Source organism: Musca domestica, unplaced genomic scaffold, assembly GCF_030504385.1.
Source record: "Musca domestica strain aabys unplaced genomic scaffold, Musca_domestica.polishedcontigs.V.1.1 12, whole genome shotgun sequence".
Lineage (NCBI taxonomy): Eukaryota > Metazoa > Arthropoda > Insecta > Diptera > Muscidae > Musca > Musca domestica.
This window is the reverse complement of record NW_026712155.1, coordinates 1971155-1994144: the sequence shown is the minus strand read 5'-3', so window position 1 is coordinate 1994144 and position 22990 is coordinate 1971155. Positions and strand designations below refer to the sequence as shown.

General features: G+C 36.7%; 1 protein-coding gene across 26 annotated transcripts in view; it reads left to right on the top strand.

The window, feature by feature from the left end:
* Positions 1-22990, top strand: part of LOC101898358 (tropomyosin-2) — a 28959-nt gene that overhangs the window by 5225 nt on the left and 744 nt on the right. For 2 of the 26 annotated variants that reach the window (XM_020035890.2, XM_011293201.3), the window contains 7 exons: positions 9375-9508; positions 10712-10829; positions 14574-14644; positions 15616-15691; positions 16070-16132; positions 18440-18509; positions 21801-22912. In XM_020035890.2, the coding sequence (XP_019891449.1) occupies positions 9375-9508; positions 10712-10829; positions 14574-14644; positions 15616-15691; positions 16070-16132; positions 18440-18509; positions 21801-22648 (1380 nt within the window). In that variant the 3' untranslated portion in view covers positions 22649-22912. Of the gene's footprint in view, positions 1-1095; positions 2739-2892; positions 4289-6603; positions 7233-9374; positions 9509-9741; positions 9860-10711; positions 10830-14573; positions 14645-15338; positions 15410-15615; positions 15696-16069; positions 16133-16784; positions 16848-18439; positions 18510-18929; positions 20151-20679; positions 21426-21800; positions 22913-22990 lie in introns of those variants that run through there. The other 24 variants (XM_059118054.1, XM_011293197.3, XM_011293196.3 and 21 more) reach the window with 24 other exon arrangements.

Here is a 22990-nt window from a genome sequence, read left to right as displayed (position 1 = left end):
TTCCGTTTTATATCTGTTTATTATGCAATTACTGACTGATACGGCATCTTTGCCAAATGTCAGTGTTGCCAACTGCGTCGAAATTCAAATAAAGCTATTTTTAAGAAAATGAACTCACATGTACAATATACAATTTTTGTAGAAGAATTGACTAGGAATTCTATAAAGCAGAGAACAATTATAATTTTACTCTCACCGATTATATGTATGTGTGTGTGTGTGTGTTGCCCAGAATCAAAATAATGTATATGCATTTGTAGCTTTACAAAAACAAAAATCTATTTGATTAAAGAAACAAATTGAATATCAAATAACCGAGAGAAGAAGGGAAACAAACTCCATCCCTATTGGAGGTCATTCGGCAGCAAATATGTAGCAACAAAATTATGCTTTGTATTTTTGCTTGGAAAACTATCCATTTGGCCTTCAACATTTTTTACAAATACATTCTCACGAAAGAAAAATACCTTGAAGGCCAGGTGAGGGAAAGCTATTTGTGAAAAATGTTAAAGAATGCACAGTCCTCTCACCTTCACACATGTATGCGTATTTGCGCAAATATTTGGATAAACATTATGTGATCTCCAAGATAGATAGATAGATAGATAGGTACCATATGCTAAATGCCGTCGTACGCAAGTAAATTGCCTCTATTGTTTTACTCCAGAAATAAATATTACGTGCCATGAGTAATAATTATATATTTATGTGTGTACACACACGTATATGTATACACAAATACATATGCAAAAAAATCATTTTTCCTGAAACTTTTGCTGCTTGCCACCAATGCCGATGAGCCGATGATGATCGTAATGATGGATGGTCAACACCCCAAAAAACACACAATGAGAGTATTTGAGCACAAAACGAGCAAGAGCGTTCTCCTACGGTTGTGTTGGTGTTCTTTGGGGGGATTGTGTGGGTTGTATAATGGTCATAGATCGTTAATTAGAGCGTACTTGTGGGGGAAATTGCTGGTCTCTTCTTTCAATTTCGCTCTTTTCTCAAATCACATACGGACCGTGTGTATGGGTGTGGGTGAGTGTGTGTGAACGGCAGACACACTCTTGCCTTAGTACAAGAATACGGCAACGACTTTAGACGTTTAGATTTTGTTAGGGGGAGCACATTGTTGGCTGCAATATAGAAAATCATATACCGCATCATACCACGAGATAGCAGCGCAGCACATACCGGACTATCGACCCACTGGCAGCGGTCTCCAACTACTTACTAACTACAAAACAAATCCAGCCAAAAAAATCCCTTAATAAATAAATAGTTATTACACTCAATAATATTTGAATGAACAAAATTGAATTTCACTGGGGTATTGACGTAATTTACGAGTCAACCAACCATTGATGATGATAACAATGATGAACTGTGAAACCTCTTGCTGAAAGCCGGAAAGCAACTACTATTAACATACACCATAACGCTGCTATGTTGCAATAGGGCGATATCGTCCGTCCAACCAACCATACCACCCACCCACCACCACCAATTTCAATTCGCTATTGAATGAATAGAAAAAACCAAACGCCATAGCCAAAGGAAAGTGAAGAGTGCGCAACATGTTATAAGAAATAAATCGGGAATATTTTGTACGTACGCGGCCGTAAGAAAAATCCTTATCGCGTATCCTACTGCTAATGTTTAATTAACAGAAAACGCTTCTGGAAGATAAATAACAAAACTTGCTTTTATTTTTGTGAAAAAATAAAATAACAAGTTTTCGTTTCTTTTGCCACCACAATTGCGGATACTTGAAGTAGAATTAAGCGTACGTTTTCCCAAAAAAAACATCGTTTTTAATTTGAAGTACAAATTGCGCGTCTGTGTTTGTGTAGTTTGGAAGAGCAGACGAAGGTTCAAATTTGATTTGATTCGCATTTTATTCTGACTCATACATAACGTTATAAACAAACGCGTTGCAAGAAATTATGATCGTGTAGTTTATTTTTAAACTTCCAAATCATAACGCCGCCACCACCAATAGAATTAGAATGTGATACTGCCTCTCTTCGTCACTTAGAAAAATTTCCCTGTCGTTCAAATCAATAAAACTATAACAACACGCCGGTGTCTTACTGCTCGGTGAGTGCGGTGAATGGCGTATAACCAGCAGCATCAGCATCATCATCACCAGATTTAAAAATATCATTGAATATTTGCCAAAAGCCAACTTGACATTGCTGTTTTGCATTCCTAATAAAAACTAGAACTAGAGCAAATACTTGACGGAGGAATTTTTTTGAATAAAATGTTTTGATTTTTATTGAACGTTAATGCAAAAGTAGTTAGCTATATTGAGAACAACCAAAAATCTGCGCAGATCGTGTTCAAACTTAATTTAATATGGTGGAGAAAATACTGAGTGAATCAAATTCTAACAATAAATGGCAAGTAGTATCGTATGGAAAATCAAAACACTTACCAAAGACAATTGCAAATGTAACGAAGACCACCAATCTGAAGAGAAACCAAACAGACATTAAGAGAAGACCATCTGTGTCAGAAACGGCGAAAAGCCCATTGCAAAACAAAATTCGCCCCAAGCAACAAGAGAATACGCATCACCACGTAACTAAAGATCGAAACGCTGTGCAATTATCTCAACAGCAGCAGCAGCAACACCATCGCAAACGTTCCAAGTTACAGCAGCAGATAAAACGCGCTCACCGCCATCTGTTAACCAGTGGCGGTTATGATAAACAACAGCAACATTCACGGTAAGATAACAACACTTGTGAGATCTCAATTCCACGTACATTCCATCATTCGCGTTGCCCATTTTTCGGTGAATGTCCGTATATCTCCCCCTTTCGGATGACATTCTTATGCTTTTTCTTCTTTTATTTTTTATTGCCATCTCGCTCACCATAGGAATCAGCTGTCATCATCAGACGCAGCAGCCACAAAAATTAAAAAAATAAAATTAAAGAAAAACCCAAAAGAAATACAGATTAACAAAGGTAACAGTCCGAATAATAAAGTAATAAAGAACAACAACAACAATAATTCCAACAACCATCCAGCTGGCAGCCATCACCACAAAGGAGGTGGTAACAAAGCAAAACTGAAAAACACCCATGCCAATCCGAAGAAACTAAAGAATTGTACAAACGATCAAGATTCCATAATATCGTCGCGTTGGTGTTCCATAGAAGAGCAATTGGATTTATTGGATAAACTGCTTTATTATTGTAATGAAGAAGAAGAGAATGCCGCTTTGAAGGCCTGGTACAATTCCATTAACAGAGAATACCTACTGGAGACAGATACATCTGAGGAGAATTCGGAAGGTGCCTTAAGCGATTGTGATTGGAGTTGGAGTGACATGATGATGTCCTCCTCCTCCGCCTCGTCAGCCACAGCAACCATTACAACGCCAAGTGAGGACGATGCGCGTTCTACAATCAGTAACAGTAGCATGTCCACATCGTCATCGTCACTGACTCCTAGCTCGCTTAAGAGAAGGGGTCATCAGCATCATCCCAGATTTTCGGGCACCAGAAGACCCGTCGTTCCGCCCAACGTCCAAGAAATATTAGCAGCTCTTTATAAGAATAATGATAGTGCATCAGAACAAGCAGAAGACAAACAACAACATGCCACTTCGTCCTCCAACTTTGATATTGATCCATCGTACGATGACAGCTTGGTAAGCTATCCGGATGACCCAGAAGATGATCCGGAAATGGCGCAGCGCATAAAAGCATCACTTAATTTGCCGTTGACTGATTCAGTCACAACATCAATGGGCAGTAACAGTCCAACGCCTACTGATGACAGTAGCATGTTAGACGAAGGTGTGGTTCAGACATCTACCTCAGGCTCTTCTTCCGCAATTCAACCGCTCAGAGAAAAGAAGGCCAAGTCAAAGCGTGATAAAGCAGACAAAACGTCGTCTGGCGATACTAATAAGGAGAAAAAGTCCAAAAAATCTAAGAAAGATAAGTCTAAACGTGCCTCAGCTTGCCTAGATTCCAACATCGACATTTCAAATGCGGCATCCAACAGTGATCTGGCATCGGCAGCTACCGATGAGGGCATTGCGATTGACGACGACGATGTCCAGTCCGCAGAATGGGCAAATCTTCGATGTACAAGCGAGGCGGCAGAAATTGTGGCTGAACGAGAAGCCAGACGCAATAAAAATCGCTGTGCCGACTATCCTGGTCTTGCCTTTGGCCGCTCCATTTTCAGCTCCGATACCATGATGAAATTCAATATAATTCGCAATGAATTGCATAACATCATGAATACACAATTGAAACGGGTAATTAATCAATGCAAAACATTGTTCGGCAGCATTGTTATTGTACAATGAGGAGGATAAATATCCGCCCGCCACATTGATGGTCGATTTGTTCCATTGATAAAGATGTTACAAATAGACTCAGATGTGTCATTGGACAAGTCAACAATACTACTTTGGAATATTTATATTATTTCGTTTTGAGAACTATGCTGTAGATTTGAACTAAAAACGTATGCAAGCATTCCGTATTCGGACCGGCAAAATGACGATCACTCTCCCACTTCTCCTTTCGTTCCCTTTTTGTGAATATCAAGGCTAAGCCGGTCAAATTAATCTAAATGTACGTTCTAATTAATTGGAATATACGGTGAACATCATCTATTTCTACTGCTGAACACTCATACACTTATCTTCGATATACATACTCGCATTGTGTGTATTTAGCTAGCGATTACGTAGCGTTGAAAAGAATTTTCTTCTGTGTTTACTCCTCATACAAATTTCTTGCTTATATGCAGTGTGAAGAAAGAGTACAAGCAAATAACCAAATATTTTTCTGAGTTTTTCTACACATTTTTTGTTGTGTGGATGGATAATTTGCCGGTATAGCAAATTTCATTGCTCTGAAATATCGAAAAAAACGAACGAACGAGCGAGCGACCGAATGTTTCTTTTAGCGGGGCCCAGCAGCTTAAGTAGTGTTAGTGCGCTAAATAAAGACAATTTCTCTTTGAACATTCTCACTTTTAGCATGGCCATTTAATTTTCTGTTCTTCGTTTTGTCTTGGATGTGTGTCTAGCTGGCTGCTAGCCTTTGTCTTTGAACTCGTTTTTCACATCTATTATTTGTATTATTTGTACAATGACCCACTTTATGTTATGTTTGTATGAATACCTTTTTGCCATTTCACTTCAATATTGAAGAGAGTAACATCGGAAAACCCTTTGGTTGCTATTTAACTGCCAAACAGTAAGATCGGCGATACATCACATATCTCTGAACGGCCTTCCCAGCCAATTGCATCAGTTGATTCTATTTTCCCTGTTCTTTTTGAGAATAGGTGCATGTATTTAATTATATTCGGTTTACGTTTGTGTGTGATATAATTGTCCGAATTACGCAATGTTAATAATATTTCTTCAGATGGCAAATGATTTTGTCTTTAATTAATAACTCATGTTCACACTTTATCTAAGCACTGGGAATTTTATATTGCATTTTACAATTTGCAGCGTTCTTGATTCATACAATAAATTAAACATTTCATTTTCAATAACAAATATGGATATGACTTTTTATGGCTGAATTTCGACAGGCAGTGATAGAGCCAGCCCAGTCACTTATTAAAAAAGAAGAAAAAACGTGCGCTATGTCGCCACATTAATAGTATTGTCAACGACCTTCCTAATGACGTTTACCCATATTTCCCATATTTAGTTGCAATTTACTCATTCATGCACACCATAAAACGTACGAATATATGTAGGTATGTACATATTTGTCTATCTGCGAGTAGTTTTAGTTCCAAAACACTACATATGAGGAGTTCACTTTTAATTTCTTTTCATTGCCACTCATGTGTAATCGCCGCTTATGTGTAGATTTTCAAAACATGAAAATAGAAAAAACATCCAAATATGGCCGTTATGAATTATAATCATTTTAAGCAAAGCCAAATGATTAACTTTGCAAATTCGTGGTTAATGATCGATGGATTTGTTTGTAAAGCTTCATACATATGTAAATAATAAGGTGGCATATGTTATTTATATGGTGCTTTAAATGTAAACTAGATTTCAAACTAATTTTGCATACAGAATTTTAAGTCAATTCCAACCGTTGGTTAGACCTTAATGTGCAGATACATACAAGTTAGTTCTTTGTGTTTTTTACAGTGTATACTATTTGGGAACTCTCTTTTTCAACGCACTCCCTTTCTTTGGCTGGAAGAAAACAATTTTCTTATAAGAATGTTCTATCCTTACCGCTTTCATCGAGGCCAATGTTAGTGGAAACGACGTCATACTTGTATCCTTCTGATGAGATTATTTTCAATTGGATTATTTTCCGGCCGAATAATACAAAAATTCTTATTTTTATGCGGTATTAACAGGTTTTATAGAGTTTTACGAAATACAGCTATCCCGTTTTCTCCCATTGAGTTTTTTTCTACAAATCTAGGCGAGGCTTTTTGTGTGCTGATAGCCATACTACTCATATTTTTACTCTCTCAACTCTCTCTCTCTCTTTGGCTCTCAGCTCTCATACCTCTTCACGAAAGCCGACGATTTGATTGGTTTTGTCAACGTAATCGTTTGTCACCACTCAAAAAATTCATATGAGCTCATTCGCTGCAAAAAAGTCGAGACGTAAGCTTCGTTTTGTGTGGTTATAGTGTTTTGTGGGCATAAAAGCATTAAAATACAGAATTTTTCATTTCTCAAACAAGAATATTGTTAATATTTAACAAGAAAGTGTTATACGAACGAAGAGAAGCGTTGAAAACAGCGGAATTATTAAAATATTAACAAGTTACACATTCACAGCCAAATCTTTAAAAGAAAAAGTTGTAGAAGAAGAAGAAACAGATAAAAAACCGGTGGTCGTTTTTAACTAACCAACCTATCGTTTGCATTGAAAAAAGAAAATATATTCTCATTTGTTGTCTCAGTCTATCTTCCTTCAACAATTAACGTAAATCTTTAGTAGAATAAAAAATACAAATCGGAAAATTGAGGTGCTTTTCATAAATTAAAACAAAAAAAAGTAAATTGTACAAAGTTTTAAGCTTAAAGAAAAAGAAAGAAAAAAACAAAAATGACGACCAGCATTCCACAAGGCACTTTATTGGATGTGCTCAAGAAGAAAATGCGTCAGACCAAAGAAGAAATGGAAAAATACAAAGATGAGTGTGAGGAATACCACAAGCGTTTGCAACTAGAAGTGGTTAGACGTGAAGAAGTAAGTCGAGAGAAATATTTGGAAAACAAAAAATATTAATAAAATAGAGAATGCTCCAAAAATTCAAGAAAAAATAATATGTAAATGCTAACATTGTTCAGACATAAAATTCGTTCGCTCGTTCGTTCGTTGTTAGTGGCTGGCTCCTTTTGTTAACTAATATTCCGCTTATCTCAGGGCAAATGGTAGAAAGGGATAGCTGTATTATCAAACAAGCCCGTGGTTGAAAACGACTCAAGAGAGTGGAAATGACATAGTTTTATTACTCTTCAACGTTATTTTCTTGTTGTTTTTGTTGTTGTGTTTCAATAATGTTTTCTGAGAACTTAAAATTATACCTGTGAAACAGGGTGATTCCTCTTTAGAATGAGTGGGGAACAGTTTTCGTCGATTCGATTGGATTGCGACATGAATGATTGAAGCAAAATGTTTTCTATCTATTATCTTATTCATCGGTATATTTCTTCCTTATTTGGCCTGTTGATAGTCTCTTTTAATTGATGACGATGGAGAGTGTTGTCCCCTCCTTTTTTGTTATGCCGTCGTTTCCGATTAACTGTTGTTTATGGATAGCTCAAATTTCACGGCAAATCATCTTGGCAGAAATTTCCATTTTCAATGTTATAGCAGCAGTGTTTATTATTGTCTCCCTCAAAAGTTGAGGCACGAATTCAACGAATTCATCTGTGTATATTTGGTATGTGAAAAGCGTGAGCAACAGGGAGAGAGAGAGAGAGGGAGAGAGCGCCAATGTCGATGGTTGGTGTTTTTTCTATTGTCTTTTATTAAAATATTATTTCAACTTGGCTTTTACGAGCCATGTCCATTGAACGTTTGATTGCGTTTTCCTTTGACTTCTTCAACTGAGTTTTGCCAAGTTTCCAGAAGTACCTACCTATATGTCTTAAACGAAACAAATATTGTGGCCGAGTGCTAGAGATAGCTACTCGAATACCTCAATAGTAACTTTTGTTGCAGTCGTTGTTCCTTTTTAAATGAATGATAAAAGACTTAGTATGGAGTGGCATTGTTGTTCCCAAATGAACAAGTCTCATCATTGACAAAAGTGAATTGTAGACGTAAATATTGAAATGCTGAAACAAAAACAAAAAGTCCGAGATTGAAAATATACATGACGTCGTCGTCCGTCGATCATCAACGTACGTTACGTACGTATGTCTGGATAAAACACCAAATAAAGTATTCGGTTCTTGATTTGTTTGCATTTCATTGTTGTGTTAGGGTGGTGGCGGCGGCGGCACCAACAGCAGCAGAGAGCTTGGCTGTTGACTGACTGGCAGCTCAAGACACAACTTTAAAGTCCCAAAAAATTTGCCCCATGGCAACGTTATTTGAGTGTGTGAAGCGATGGACGACGACGGACGAACTACACCACTTCACTCCCTTTTTATTGTCAATATTCGGTTGTTGGGCTGCTTTCAAATGAATTCGTTTTTATACGTACATATGTATGTACGAAGTTATCTAAAACATACAGACATTCTAGTTATAACGATGACGTAATGTCTCACCAGCTCTCAAAAAGCCCCCACAGCAAGAGAACGGAAAAAGTGAATAAACTGCCACCAATCGGCAGTGGGGAAGAAATGCTATCAGTCAAATTAGTAATTTGAGTACCGTACCCAGGATAAAACTGTGATTCACAACAAAAAGAGAGAGAGTTGAGTAATGAAATAATCAGCAGTGTTGATGTCATTCCCACCTATTATTATTATTGGGTGGACATTGACAATCGACAAATTAGGAATGTACGTTTGCTTGCATACTTTTAGTGATCTGAAAGAGCATAGTTTTGGTTCAAATTTCTATTTTCAGCCCTATGGTGGAACTAAATTACATTAAGGTGGGCCACGCGTGCATACATCAAGGACCGGTCTCTCCATTATTGAAGGAAGGGAGAGAGCATTGTATTCATAGAATAGGGTGGGGGTGAACAAGTTTTATATTGGGCTTCCAGGATAGTTTTACATACCTATTGTGTAGAGTGAATTTTTGGAGCATATCTTTGAGTTTTATTTTATCCAACTATGCTGTATGCGCTATTGTATTCTATTGTATTATTATTATGTTATTAGTATGTGTATCTTATATCAAATTTCCCTTGGAAACGTTAATTTTCAGGCTGAATCTGAAGTTGCCGCTTTGAACCGTCGCATTCAATTGCTCGAAGAAGACTTGGAACGTTCCGAAGAACGTTTGGGTTCTGCCACAGCTAAGCTCTCTGAAGCTTCCCAAGCTGCTGATGAAAGTGAACGGTTAGTATTCCAAATTCCAATGCGAACTGTATTGGGACGTTTAATATTTTACCTATTATCTACTATTTTTGTATAATTTATTATTTTTATAAGTTTATTTTATTTAAAATTTAATATTCAATTTTAAATTTTGATAGATATGTGGTGAAGGGTTTATTTTCGCATATTTGATTTCTTTTCTCTCTCAAAGATAGTATATTCATTTAAAAAAATCTGTTGTTCAAAAATATTAGGATACGAAAGGCCCTTGAAAATCGTACAAATATGGAAGATGACAGAGTAGCTGTTTTGGAAGCCCAATTAGCACAAGCTAAGTTAATTGCCGAAGAAGCGGATAAGAAATATGAAGAGGTACCACAAAAAAACCTAACATCTTCAAATTGTATAATCGATTTGATTAGGGTACTAGGGTTATTAGGTCTGAGTTTCTCTATTTTCACTTGTTTTGCGAGGTTAGAATACGACGTTGTTTGGGTTATTATGAATACAATGCTCCCCAAGGAAAAGGTAACACCAACAGCCATATCTGCTCCAATATGGTTGATTAGAAACTAAGTAGAAATTATTATCGATTATTAATTGTATACATATGTTTGTATCTATCGACTAGTATGTAGTTCTAGTATTATAAGATTGATTGTATGAATGAGCTGAGCACAAACAACAAATAGTGTGTGTGGCAAATTGTTATTCATTCTCAAAGACACAATGATGCAACAGATCAGTTAACCATGATTTCGGTCGCATGCATTTGGATTGTGGCTTTGAAAATGCAATTGCATCGTAATTGTTTAAGTAAATATATCTTTCTTATTTCTTCTTAATAATATCACCAACCAACCAACCAAAAATTATGGATTATGTACCTACAACTTGTAACAATGACGACAACCGCCTGGATCGGAAATTACTACGGCAACCAATCTAAATCCAAAATAAAAAAACATCGTTTGTATCCCTACGCGTGATATGTCTCTGTGTGTCTTGCGTATTTTGTACTACCCTCACATGTGATTCTTCGGCACTTTCTTGTTATGTCGACTGCACCACCACTACACAACTTCCTCTGTCCTCTGTCTGTGTGTTGCAAATGTGGTCGATGAATAAACGATCGTGCGGATAAACGGAATCTGATTGCAAAATACTTCACTTTATAATCTTGGATGTCTTCTATCTGCAACGCTTAAACGAATCACCGAGCAGTGCTCGCAAGATCCTTGAGAACCGCGCCCTTGCCGATGAAGAACGCATGGACGCTCTTGAGAATCAATTGAAGGAAGCACGTTTCCTTGCTGAGGAGGCTGACAAGAAATACGATGAGGTGCAAATCAATACCACTTTCAATAGCTTACTTATTGCCGATGCTAGTTGTTCATCTTCTACCACTACCACCAATAACAATATTATAACTACTACAACCCCTACTAATTCTATCCCCAATGATGCAACTTCAGATGAGAAACAACCAACTCCGCCAACACTGCAACAAACCTGATTGTCCGTTTTCCATTGTATAAAACAAATCTAGAAATATCAACAAAATATATTGTATTTAAATGATTTATCAAATGGCTGCTGGCTGCACGTGGAACCCGAGATATGGGATTGATGCCCAAAGTTCTTTCCAAATTTCCCACAGTGCTATCAGCTTTAGTACTTTGATCCAAACTTCCTTAATGGACATAACGAAAGCTCGCCTTGCCAAGAAGTTGTGAGTTGCTGAGAGTTGGTTGTTCTAGATCTGAAAACAAAAACTAATCGGATAATATCTATATTATTATAATTGTATATGTGAAAACTTGTGCTGCTTAACGGAATAAGATGAAACTACTACTGTATATGTATATATAGCGCCTTATACATACATATTTATTGATATGAAAGTCAACAAATTACTGTAAACTGTCTAGCAATTTGTAAATTGAAATTCTGTAACATACTTCATATTGTTAAAAAAGAGAGGTTAATTACCACACATACATACGTATGTACACTTGATAGAATAGTACCTCATGGTGTGTATGATGATGCAATGTGAAATGAATGAAAAACTATAAAACAATTATGGCAATAATTAGAGGATAAACATTAAATTTTGGTCACATTAATATACTTTCTAAAGTTTGCCTTATGTACTTTTCTTTTCAAACGTGCAAGATAGGCCGGCAAATATTGCAGCTGCGCTAACTGTATTTTTGTATTTATTTCGTGGTATAAAGTCTAATTAAATTGAAATTTCTTGCTCTGTTTTCTTTTTTTGTCACTTTAATATCAAATTATTATATTATTTATTATTACAATTATTGAGCATTATTTTTGCTTATTCATAATTTAATTTTTTTATAATAAAAAAACATAACAATCAAATTGTAAAAAAGTTAATAAAGATTTATTTATGATCTTCAAACGAAAAGCAAAAATTACATTAAAAATTGTTATTATTGTTGTTAGCATTATCGACGGAGCAAACGCAGCGTGATAAAGAGCATTGGGGAGCGAAATGTATTCTTGTTGGATATTTGAAAAATGCTTTTATTTCAGGCGATCTTAATGTAATGTGGAATGGATAACAATGAGTACTGACTATATTCTATATTATCGATGAAAGTTTCTCTAAAGTTCGGTGGAATAATTGGTCCAAACTCTTGCATTCGAAATCGAAAAAATCGTTCAAAAATTTTTTCAGTTGATAAAAACAGCTGATGTCGAATTTAACTAACATTTTCAATTAGAACTGCCTACAGTTGACATATACAAATTCATTTCAATAAGATAATTTGGGTCCTAATTTCGGTAACGATTTATCGACAATACTCTTGGAAAACATATTAATGGATTATAAATAGCATGGATGAAAAGCAAAGTGTAAACCTATTGCTATTTTGAAGTAGTAAATTTTCAGGAAAAGATTGATGTAAAGTATTTTGTTTATCAAATACCATTCCCTACTTCTAAAGCATTTCGTTGCTATATTATCCATGACAAAAGTATGCTATAAGATATTTCTAAGAGAATATAAATTTCACTTTATGTGAAGATAGCTATATAAATCCCATAACTATATTATGATACAGTCATATTTATATTAGGACTCTGACACATATGTGTTCCAATATCTTGAAGCAGTTTTTCCACTCATTATGGTGAAATGAACTTCGTAAATTTGTTAGTAAATTAAATACTTGACAATCATTGAGATATTTGAGATAGAATTAGCACAAATGAGTGATATACAAATATTAAAATTTCATAAACTTGTTCTCATAGATACAATTGCCGTAAGTCGTCTCTCTATAGCTGGGTTTCAAAAGGATAACGGCAAAATTTCAAAATTATAGTCGCCTTTGTATCCATTTTTATTCTCGATTTAACCCCATTAAAAACAAAACCACGATAATTTGGGTAAAATATCTGAATTATCAGGTATCAGTTAAATATTCCATTAAACCACTTTACATTCCAAATGAATCACAATGAATCCGTCCGTCCGTCCGTCTGTCTACTTGGTTTTGCCGGCGAAGATAAGCGCTTTACAAGTAAATGTTATGCAATAAAAATAAGTTATTTCTTTTTCAGTCATTTTCTTTGAATATCAATTTTGGGTATCTATGATTCATGCATGACATATGTACGTACATACACATCATGTATGTCTTGGCGCCCAACGACATGTGAGAGCGAAGAGAAACGTAAAGTGCTGCATATAATGTGTTTATCAACATATATGATGTATGTACATTAGGGTGGATCAATTTTGCTGCTAACAATTGTTTGGGTAACATAACAAACATGGGGTTTTCAATGCATCCAAATTGAAAATAAAGTAGTTCAATAACTATTTTATTGCCAAAAACAGGGTCATGTTAGATTGATTTCGAAATCAATCACACCCAATCCACACTAATGTACAAATGTATGTGCCTATATACTTTGTACGTTCGACTCACTAACCACAAGAGTCATTCATAAAGTATTTTAGCAAGGGCAAATTTTGGTAAAACAAACATTTAAATTATGGAATTTTGTTTGTTATTAGTCAGTCATCTTCAAAGATGTGATTCATTTGTGATTTCAAAATTAAAAAATACCCCATTGATTGTTTCATCAACCAATACCTTTCTATCAAATATTTTTACGGCTATTATTGCCTTGCTATGATGTATTAACAGACGTTTGGGCTGGTATTAACTGTTCTTCGTTTCAAAACAAAAAGATCATGACCTAATTCATGAAAATAGTCCGTTAAGATTGTTGGCTTATTTCCAGCAATACAAATTTGCTCGTCTTTGAATTGTTAATATGACTTGGATCTATCTGCTGTTAGCTTTGATGTAGACAAAGCGATCTTTATGTGTAACATATGTAAATTGTGGCGGCGACTCGGCACTGGGTGTGCCAACTGTCGTCGTTACAACTTTTACATGTGTTTTCCTATTTTTTTTTGTTCGAAAGGTAAAATTTCTATCCACATTTACATAAATAAAAACATATCAGTATCGCAACAAGAATGTTAATATAATAAAAAAATGTTTTGCTTCCCAATGTGCTGTGCACTATGTCGATAGAAGAAGTTATTTAATATTATTGCTCCTAAATTGCCATAATTGTAACCAAACTCAATCAATTGTTGAGGCACAAGTTTTCTTTAGTTATGTGTTAGTTTTATGATGTTCCCCTGTTTCTCGTTGTATATATTACATTTGTTACTTTGATGCGCAGAGCAAGAGCGATACAAACGAAGATAAGCTCGAAACGCAGCTACTAATGCCTATTAACAAGTTCATGTCAAAGAACCTGCAAACAATGTTGACAAGTGTGCTAAACAACGGCTAGCAGTGTCTCAGTGCATACTGCTGTGCGACCGCTCGCCTGCCAGACAGCCAGCCGGCTTCTGTATCTCTGAATAAGTGTTTTGTGTCAAAAGAAACTCACCCACCCAACCCCCCTTGAAGTCTATTGTAAACTCATAAATATATGTTTTTGTTTCAATTCTTTCCCTTCCAACGAAAATGGGTTGTGTGCGAAATAATTCAATACCTTTCTCAAATACTACACAACACAAAAGGTTGCCCGTAAATTGGCCATGGTTGAAGCTGATTTGGAGCGTGCTGAAGAACGTGCCGAACAAGGAGAAAAGTATGTTTTTTTCGAAGAGCCGAATATTATACCGAGTTTTTTCTTTTATGTTAAATATTGTGTTATTTCGCCTGCTACAAATGTTTATTGTTATAAATACTAAAAAATGAGAAAAAAAACGCCAAACCTAACCTCAAAAAGAGCAAACAACAAATTTTGTACAAATCAAAGACGATACAAAGACGACGACTTAGCTAGCTAGTTAATCATGTTTAAACTTTTGTAAAAAATGTGAATAATTTGTTGCGAAGCAGCCAAGGCATTTTTTTGGCTGTTTATGTTTGCAAAAAAAGAAGAAGAATAATTATAAAGCATGTTCTGTTTCAGTTAAATGTTAGACTTAGTCTCGTCATACACTTATCATTTGCTTGGTAATGTTTGTCGTTACGATCACAATGTTCGATAATCAGAAACATTCACATTTTTTACCAAAGAAAAAAAGATTTTATGCCGCCAAAATGAGAAAACCCCTGTTATTAACATATATTTTCCTTTTTCTCATTTCCCCAATGATTTGTTGCTCAATACGCTGCTATAATAACCTAATGCTATAATATCCTGCCAAACCAACCAACCTCTAACTTTAAACGTTACGCCAATTTTTGGATCATACTTGAATGAATGCCCACTCGCTCGTTTTTGTTTCTCTGTGTATGCCTAACCACCACAAACAAACAAAAAATCCCACAACAAGGTGGCCAGAAAACTAGTTCTCATGGAACAAGACCTGGAACGTTCTGAAGAAAAGGTTGAACTAGCTGAAAGGTTTGTAATCGTTTGCATATCTGACTAACCTAAATGCTGTTGATGTTGTTCTTGCTGTTCTTACATCCATGATAATGACATGGAAAGGAAAATAATTTCAAATTGCATTCAACAATGCACCAATTTGAAATAATTTTCCTTTGATACATTTCCATTTTGAATATCGAAATTAATTGAAATCACCATTTTTATTCGAATTTCCACAGCAAAATCGTTGAACTTGAAGAAGAACTCCGCGTCGTTGGTAACAACTTGAAATCCCTTGAAGTTTCAGAAGAAAAGGTTAGTATTTGTATATATGTGTGTGTACTGTGTTTTATCGAAGGTCCACGTGACATTTGATATCTGTTAATGAAATTTCTCTTTCAAGAATATATTCTTAATAATCTTTTTATTATTTCTCTTAAAAAACCAACAATTTTTTACATCTCTTCACATACCAACCAACCTACCAACCCACTACAACAATACACCCTATGTAATATATTACAAACAATCCCCCTCCCCCTGCCATCCCAAAATACATATAACTTGCATTAACATTGAACAATGTAATGATGCTGGCGTTATTAATTCGAACATAATTATACAAATGCCACCACACCATCACTGCCCTTCATGCCGTACATGCGTCCGTACAACTACAACAACAATAAATAGGCTAACCAACGCGAGGAAGAATACAAGAACCAAATCAAGACCTTGAACACCCGTCTCAAGGAGGTATATAAAAATCAAATAAAATTACACACGATTTTGTTTAGAGAGCAAAAAGTATTTTCTTTTCGTAAGAAAATATGATTTGCTACACGCGAAAGCGAAACACAAAAATAACAAGACTTCCCAGAAAAAAGCTATTTAATTTTGAAAAGAAAAGATCTGCACCGAAAGACGCCGACAATGACTCTGCCTATGTAAAGGGAGTTGGTCTCAAAGTCTAGGGGTTTGGTTTAAATGTTCTAGCATCAACTGTGTGTGTGTGTTTTATTGTTGTTGGTTAATTAAAGAGATGCCTTCAAAATATTATTTTTTAATTTTTGATTATTTTTTATTTTTTTTTTTTTAATTTTGTTTTTAATGTTATTTGTTCTTTTTTTTGTTTCTTTTTCATATTTTGTTTGCTGCTTTTTTGATTGATGCATTTTCTTTTGTTTTAATTCACGATAATAATGGAAAAATAATGCAAACGCTCTAACACTTAAAACATTATACAATTTTGCATGCCAAACTCTATTAACCCCTTCCAAAATGAATTTTTGGTAACAATGCTCCTTGCCTGAATGCCTGCCCGTGCCACCACCAAATTGAAATGTTAATCGAATCGTTTGCATTATGAACTGAAATGATGCCAACCACCACCATCACCAAACGAAAGGCTACACACAAAGAAGAAACTTTAGAATCACAGCTCAGACTTTTGGATCATCAGCTAAAAGAGGTATTACAAAATTGAAGCCAAGTGTTTCCATTGTGAATGGTGATGGGGTAACTACATTATGTGAAACAAGCCATACTAAAACAAATGTTAACCATTAAAAACGTCTTAAAGTAGTGTGAAAAAGTCCTCACATGTTTACACCAGCCTAGCTAGCTAGTAGCCTCCTTGCTTTCGATACACAACTAAAGAAAGAAAATATTAAATTGCACAAATTGTTATTCTCAATTTTACTAGTTCAAAATGTACATAGAAGCATTTCCATTGGCAGTTGTTGAGTCGATTATCCACAACAAGCAATCAAACAACAAATCAATGCGATATTTTCTTTTTTTAATTGACGCGCGCTGCCCTAGAACCGAAACAAACGAAACCAAAAAAAAAAAAAAGAATATGTCAAGACAAAACATGAGTATTTACCAAAGTTGACCCATTTTGCATATTCTTTGTTCTTCTACCGATTGAGGAATGTGTTTTTGGCAAAACGTACACTTTTTGGCATATAAAATTGAAAACAACCTTTTGTGCATTTATTGCAAATCATTTCTAACATAAATCGACAAATCAACAAATTCAAAAATGGTAGTCTTTGAGAGAAAGAAAAAGAAAGAGAAACGCCAAAATGAGAACTTTTTTAAATGCTCATGTTTTTTGTTTAGGCCCGTGAAACGCAAAGTCTTATCGAAAAGGAAATCAATAATCTCAAAAACAATTTGCAGGCTGTAAGTCTATGTGTGTGGTATTATCGCTAAGTTCAGCGTATAACAACTTTGCTTAGCGAAGTAGTTATTTGCAGTAGTCGAAATTACAATGGAAGTAAATGCCCGCCCGAAAGCCCAAATCGAACAAAAGAATATAAGAATGTTTAAAGTTGTGTGCCACATATCCGATGTTTGTACGATTAATGGGTAATATTAACACAACGTTTGGGTTTTATCATTGAAAATTAAAGCTAAATTAATATACTCTAGCTAGAGAATGAAAAAGTCATTATTAGTACAGTGCAATCATGAAAAATCCATGGGAAATTTTGTTTTTGAAAGATGGGGCAAATTGAGGGACTTTCTTTTTAGACTTATTTACCATCACTTATTCCGGATTGCACTGGATTTGTTTTATGCTTGCCTGATTATTATATTGCTTTAATTAAGTACACCTCTGTTTAAATCACTATTAACATTTATTATTATTTTCTAACATATACTACATACATATCTGTATGCCATGAAACCAACCAACCAACCAACCAACCTCGACCCTCTCCCAGTGTGATGAAAGAACAACGCATTTATTGTTAATTCAAAACGATTAGTTTAGTAAAATCCTTGATTACAAAACATGCAAAAAAGAGAATATGTTTTGTGTTTAACGCTGGTTTTGGTAGTATAAACAATTTTCTATTTAATTTTTGGGAAGCTTATGTTATTTTTTCTTAATCAAAATGGCATGAAAACAAAGACAATGTGATCCTTCGACTTAATTCGAATATCCATTATAAAAAAACGAAATCAATTGTCTTTGTTTTATCACGCTTATTTCTCTCTTTCGCTGAACGGAAACTAATAAAAATATTCTTACCTTACCCCCTTGTGTAGGCTGAAGCTCGCGCTGAATTCGCCGAACGTTCTGTTCAAAAGTTGCAAAAGGAAGTCGACAGGCTCGAAGGTAAGTGCTAAAGCATCAGTTAATACTTTGCAAATAGATTTGTAGTTTTTTTTTTCTCAAATACATACAAAGTAGGAGCTAGAAGATTAAATTATTTTAAATGAAATGGATTTATATCCGCTCAAGTCTAGGTCAAATGTTAATCACTTTTTTGTTTTCCCTGTGTTTTCGTTTATTCATTGAATAATTTTTTATTTTAATTTCTATTTTCTTTTTTGTTTTTTTTTATGTTACTTACACGCTTAAACTTTTATTTTGCCTGCCTGCCTAAACAAAATGTTCTCTGACATTTTTTTACTAAAACAAAACGGTACCAACAAACAATCCGCCAATCCTGTGTTGTTTATTGTTGTGCCGCCCAATTTTGCCAATGCTAACCCCCCGTGTTGTGTGACAATCAAAAATAATTTAATGCCTCAGATGACTTGATGAACGAACGGGCCAAGAACAAACTGCTTCAAGAAGAAATGGAGGCCACCCTGCATGATATTCAAAATATGTAATAGTCGAAGTTGAATTACAGTAAAAAAAAAAAAAACAAACAAACAAAATTACAAAAACAAGAACAGCAAAAACACTACCATACTACTTAGCCTAAGGACTCATTTGATACAGCAAGGATTGTTGTGTAGACACCATCACCAAACAAATGAGAATCCACAAACGAAAAGGAGGGGAACAAAAACAAAAAAAAAAAAACAAATGTCGTTCATACATCCCCATGCACAGAGACATGTCCGTTATTAAAGAAGAGAAATAGTCCATTAACTGAATTATACTATTACTATTCCATACACATACTAAGATAAACTCAAGCGACTTAGTTTTCCTCCAATACATTTAACTTCTATGACGTTAATGCTTCCACAACCAACAAGAACCCCAACATTCAAGTATCAGCATCATTCCCCTCATTAAATTTTAATCTAAGAAAAAAATCAAAGACAAAAAGGAATATTAAGGAAACATTCCATTATTCTATCTATCCAACATAATAACAATGTCCCTTTCCTCCTCTCTCTCTTTCTACATCCATATTGCCAGTAAAACCTTCCTTAACAATTCTGAATAAATCACCTTTTCTTTGAACTTCGAGAATGAAGAGAAAAGTTTTTATTCTCACAAAATCGCCTTTCTACAAAGAATTGTATGTATTTTCTTCTGTATTAATAATGTTAATGTTGTAAAAAGAGATCCTATCCTTTGCATTTTTACGATTGTGTAATATTTCGTAAGCTCTTCAATTAAAAAAATCAAAATTTTTCTAAAAAGAAAACAAATTTATAAAACTAACTCTACGACAAGCTTTTATTTAGCATTCCTTTTTTAAGCATTATATTCATTTCGAGCATACCTGCCTACATACCAACCCACAACAACAAACACTTGTTTAAATTGATATGTAATATTGTGTATTTATTTTCTTCTTTACAAATGTATTTCGTTTTAAAATTTACATGCCCATGAAGAAGAATGAAAATAATTATTTTGCGACAAAAACAAACAAAACAAAACAAAAAAAGACAATATATAGTATATTTCTATAATTTACAGTTTCTTTTTTAATTATTTATATTATATAACTACTATTACAAAATAAAATATTAAAAACAAAGAAAACGCTGCAATTTGCACAAACCACCAACAGCATTTTGTTCTGAAGCGCGCGATAGAAGAGAAGACATTTTAAAGTTAGCCCAGTTAACTGCCAAGTCATTGCCTGGCTAACTGGCCGACCGCCCGACTGACTGACCGACTGATCGTTCGTCCATGTAATTGATTGAGATACACAAACATAAGTGTTGAACTGTTATTGGATCACACATCTACGTAATTTTTGCCTGCATTCCCCAGCGATCGATTGTCGTAACATAAATAAATATATTAGCTGTTTTTAAGATTGACATTTTTCTTATTTTACAAGCAACAACCACTGCTGTTCCTTCTCAATTAATTGAATATTTATTTTCTTTTTTGTTTAAAACAATATATCTGTGCCTTATTTTTACCTCCGCTACGCCTCCAAAATAACGCTCACTAACGCTAACAAAACCAAATTCTTGAATAAAAAAATATTGCGTGCGATCAACTCCCCGAAAAAATAAACTGTTACCACCACCACCACCACAAATCATAAAACCCTCCCATTCTGAAAAATGCAACACAACAGATGAGATAATCTACGAAAAGGAACATTATGCCATCATTGGCGATTCGCTGGATCAAACGTTTGTCGACTTGATGGGCATGCCACCCGTTTACAATGATCGTCATCCTAAGCCACCGACACCCAAGTTGCCAACACCAACACCAGAAGAAATTGCCGCGGCCGAAGCCGCTAAAGCTGCAGCAGAAGCTGCGGCAGCCGCCGAATCTGAAGCCACAGCTGCAGCAGAAGCTGCTGCGGCTGCTGCAGCCGAAGGAGGCGCTCCAGAAGGTGCTGCGGCGCCTGACGGTGCTGCCGCCGAAGCTGCCCCACCAGAGCCTGTTAAAGAAAAAACACCACTCCCGCCACCACCATTTGAGTATGCCATTGATTTGCCGCCAGAAGGCGCTGAAGTGCCGTATGTAAAGAATTATGAGCCCGGCCAAGAGCCACCACCACAACCTGCTGCCGAAGGGGAAGGAGCTGCTCCTCCTGCTGAAGGAGCTGCACCTCCTGCTGAAGGAGCTGCTCCACCCGCAGAAGGTGCCGCTCCTCCTGCTGAAGGAGCTGCTCCACCCGCAGAAGGTGCTGCTCCACCTGCCGAGGCTGCTGCTCCCCCCGCTGAGAGCGCTGCTCCACCTGCTGAGGGTGCTGCAGCACCTCCAGCTCCCGACGCTCCACCCGCCTAAATATATTTGTGCCTTTTCGCAGAAGAAACTGTAAACTATAACTGGAATTCCGCAATAAAAATGGATGTAAACAAAACGAGAGCACGTGCCTGACTTTGAATCCAGAGGATTTGTCTTGTGTGTATTAACTAACTGTCAGTGTCGATCATCCGCCTTTATGAGTAAAAAAACACACATGTGTTGATAACACCTGTCCGGCGTAATCCTGTTTTCCTAAGTGTTCTTCGCAACATACATACACATTCGTGTTGGGCCAATGTTACTGTTACCCTCTTACTCTTCCTCTCCCGCCACCTTCTATCTTCTCCTTCTTGTGGATATTTGTCTATACGATTTAGATAGATTCCTAAGCTATTCTTCTTACTATCTCCATGCACTATTTTCTATTATTGAGTTTTCTTTCATTGCAATCTATTCATTTCAAATCAATATCCATTTTCCAACTAAAACACAAAGACGAATACATTATTGAAAAGGAGCGTTACTGCCTGATTGGTGATAGTTTGGACGAGGCGTTCATGGATTTGATTCCCGGCTTGGAACCGTTCTACACACCACGCAATCCCAAGCCACCTACGCCGAAACTACCCACACCCACTCCAGAAGAAATTGCTGCTGCGGAGGCAGCTAAAGCTGAGGCGGAAGCTGCAGCAGCCGCTGCTGCTGCCGAAGCCGAGGCTGCAGCTGCTGCCGAAGGTGCCGCTGCCGGAGGTTCGCCTAAGGCAGAAGGTGCTGCAGGCTCGCCAGGCGCAGGCGAAGCGGCACCTGAACCGGCACCACCAAAGGAGCCAACACCACCACCACCACCTCCACCACCATTTGAGTACGCTATTGATCTTCCTCCAGAAGGTGCTGAGGTACCATTCGTTAAAAACTATGAACCTCCACCACCTGGTTCCGAGCCCGCTGCCCCTGCTGAAGGTGCTGCGCCACCTGCTGAAGGTGCCGCTCCACCCGCTGATGGTGCAGCACCAGCTGCCCCAGCTGAGGGAGCAGCACCAGCCGCTCCCGCTGAAGGGGCAGCACCAGCTGCGCCAGCCGAGGGTGCAGCACCAGCCGCTCCAGCAGAAGGTGCAGCTCCAGCCGCCCCAGCTGAAGGTGCAGCACCAGCAGCTCCGGCTGAGGGGGCAGCTCCGGCTGAGGGGGCAGCACCAGCTGCTCCCGCTGAGGGTGCAGCTCCTCCGACTGATGCTGCTGCTCCAGCCCCAGCCCCAGAAGCGGCAGCGCCACCTGCCGAACCAGCTCCAGCTGAAGCACCTGCCGCTCCTGCGGACGCACCGCCCGCGGAAGCTCCAGCGTCCTAAATAAATTCGATTAAATATTTGTCCGCGCACACCACAACCGCTAAAACAATACTGCCAAATTCTTTTTGTAAGCTTTGATTGCATGTCATGACGCCGCACAGAAAAAATTCCTATTTTAATGAAATCCTAACAAAATAACAGCCCTTACTTTGAACGAAGTTTGAGACAATCGTTCAAATTAAAAGCCATAAAACGCCATAACTGCCGATACCATTACTGCTGATGCTGCTCCCGCTGCTTAGCTGAAGACATACATTGCAGCAGGTAATTTGTATGTCAAGCTGGAACTATGTTTGTGCTTCCGTGTGTGTATCTGCGTTTAGTGACAGTGAGAGTTTCTTC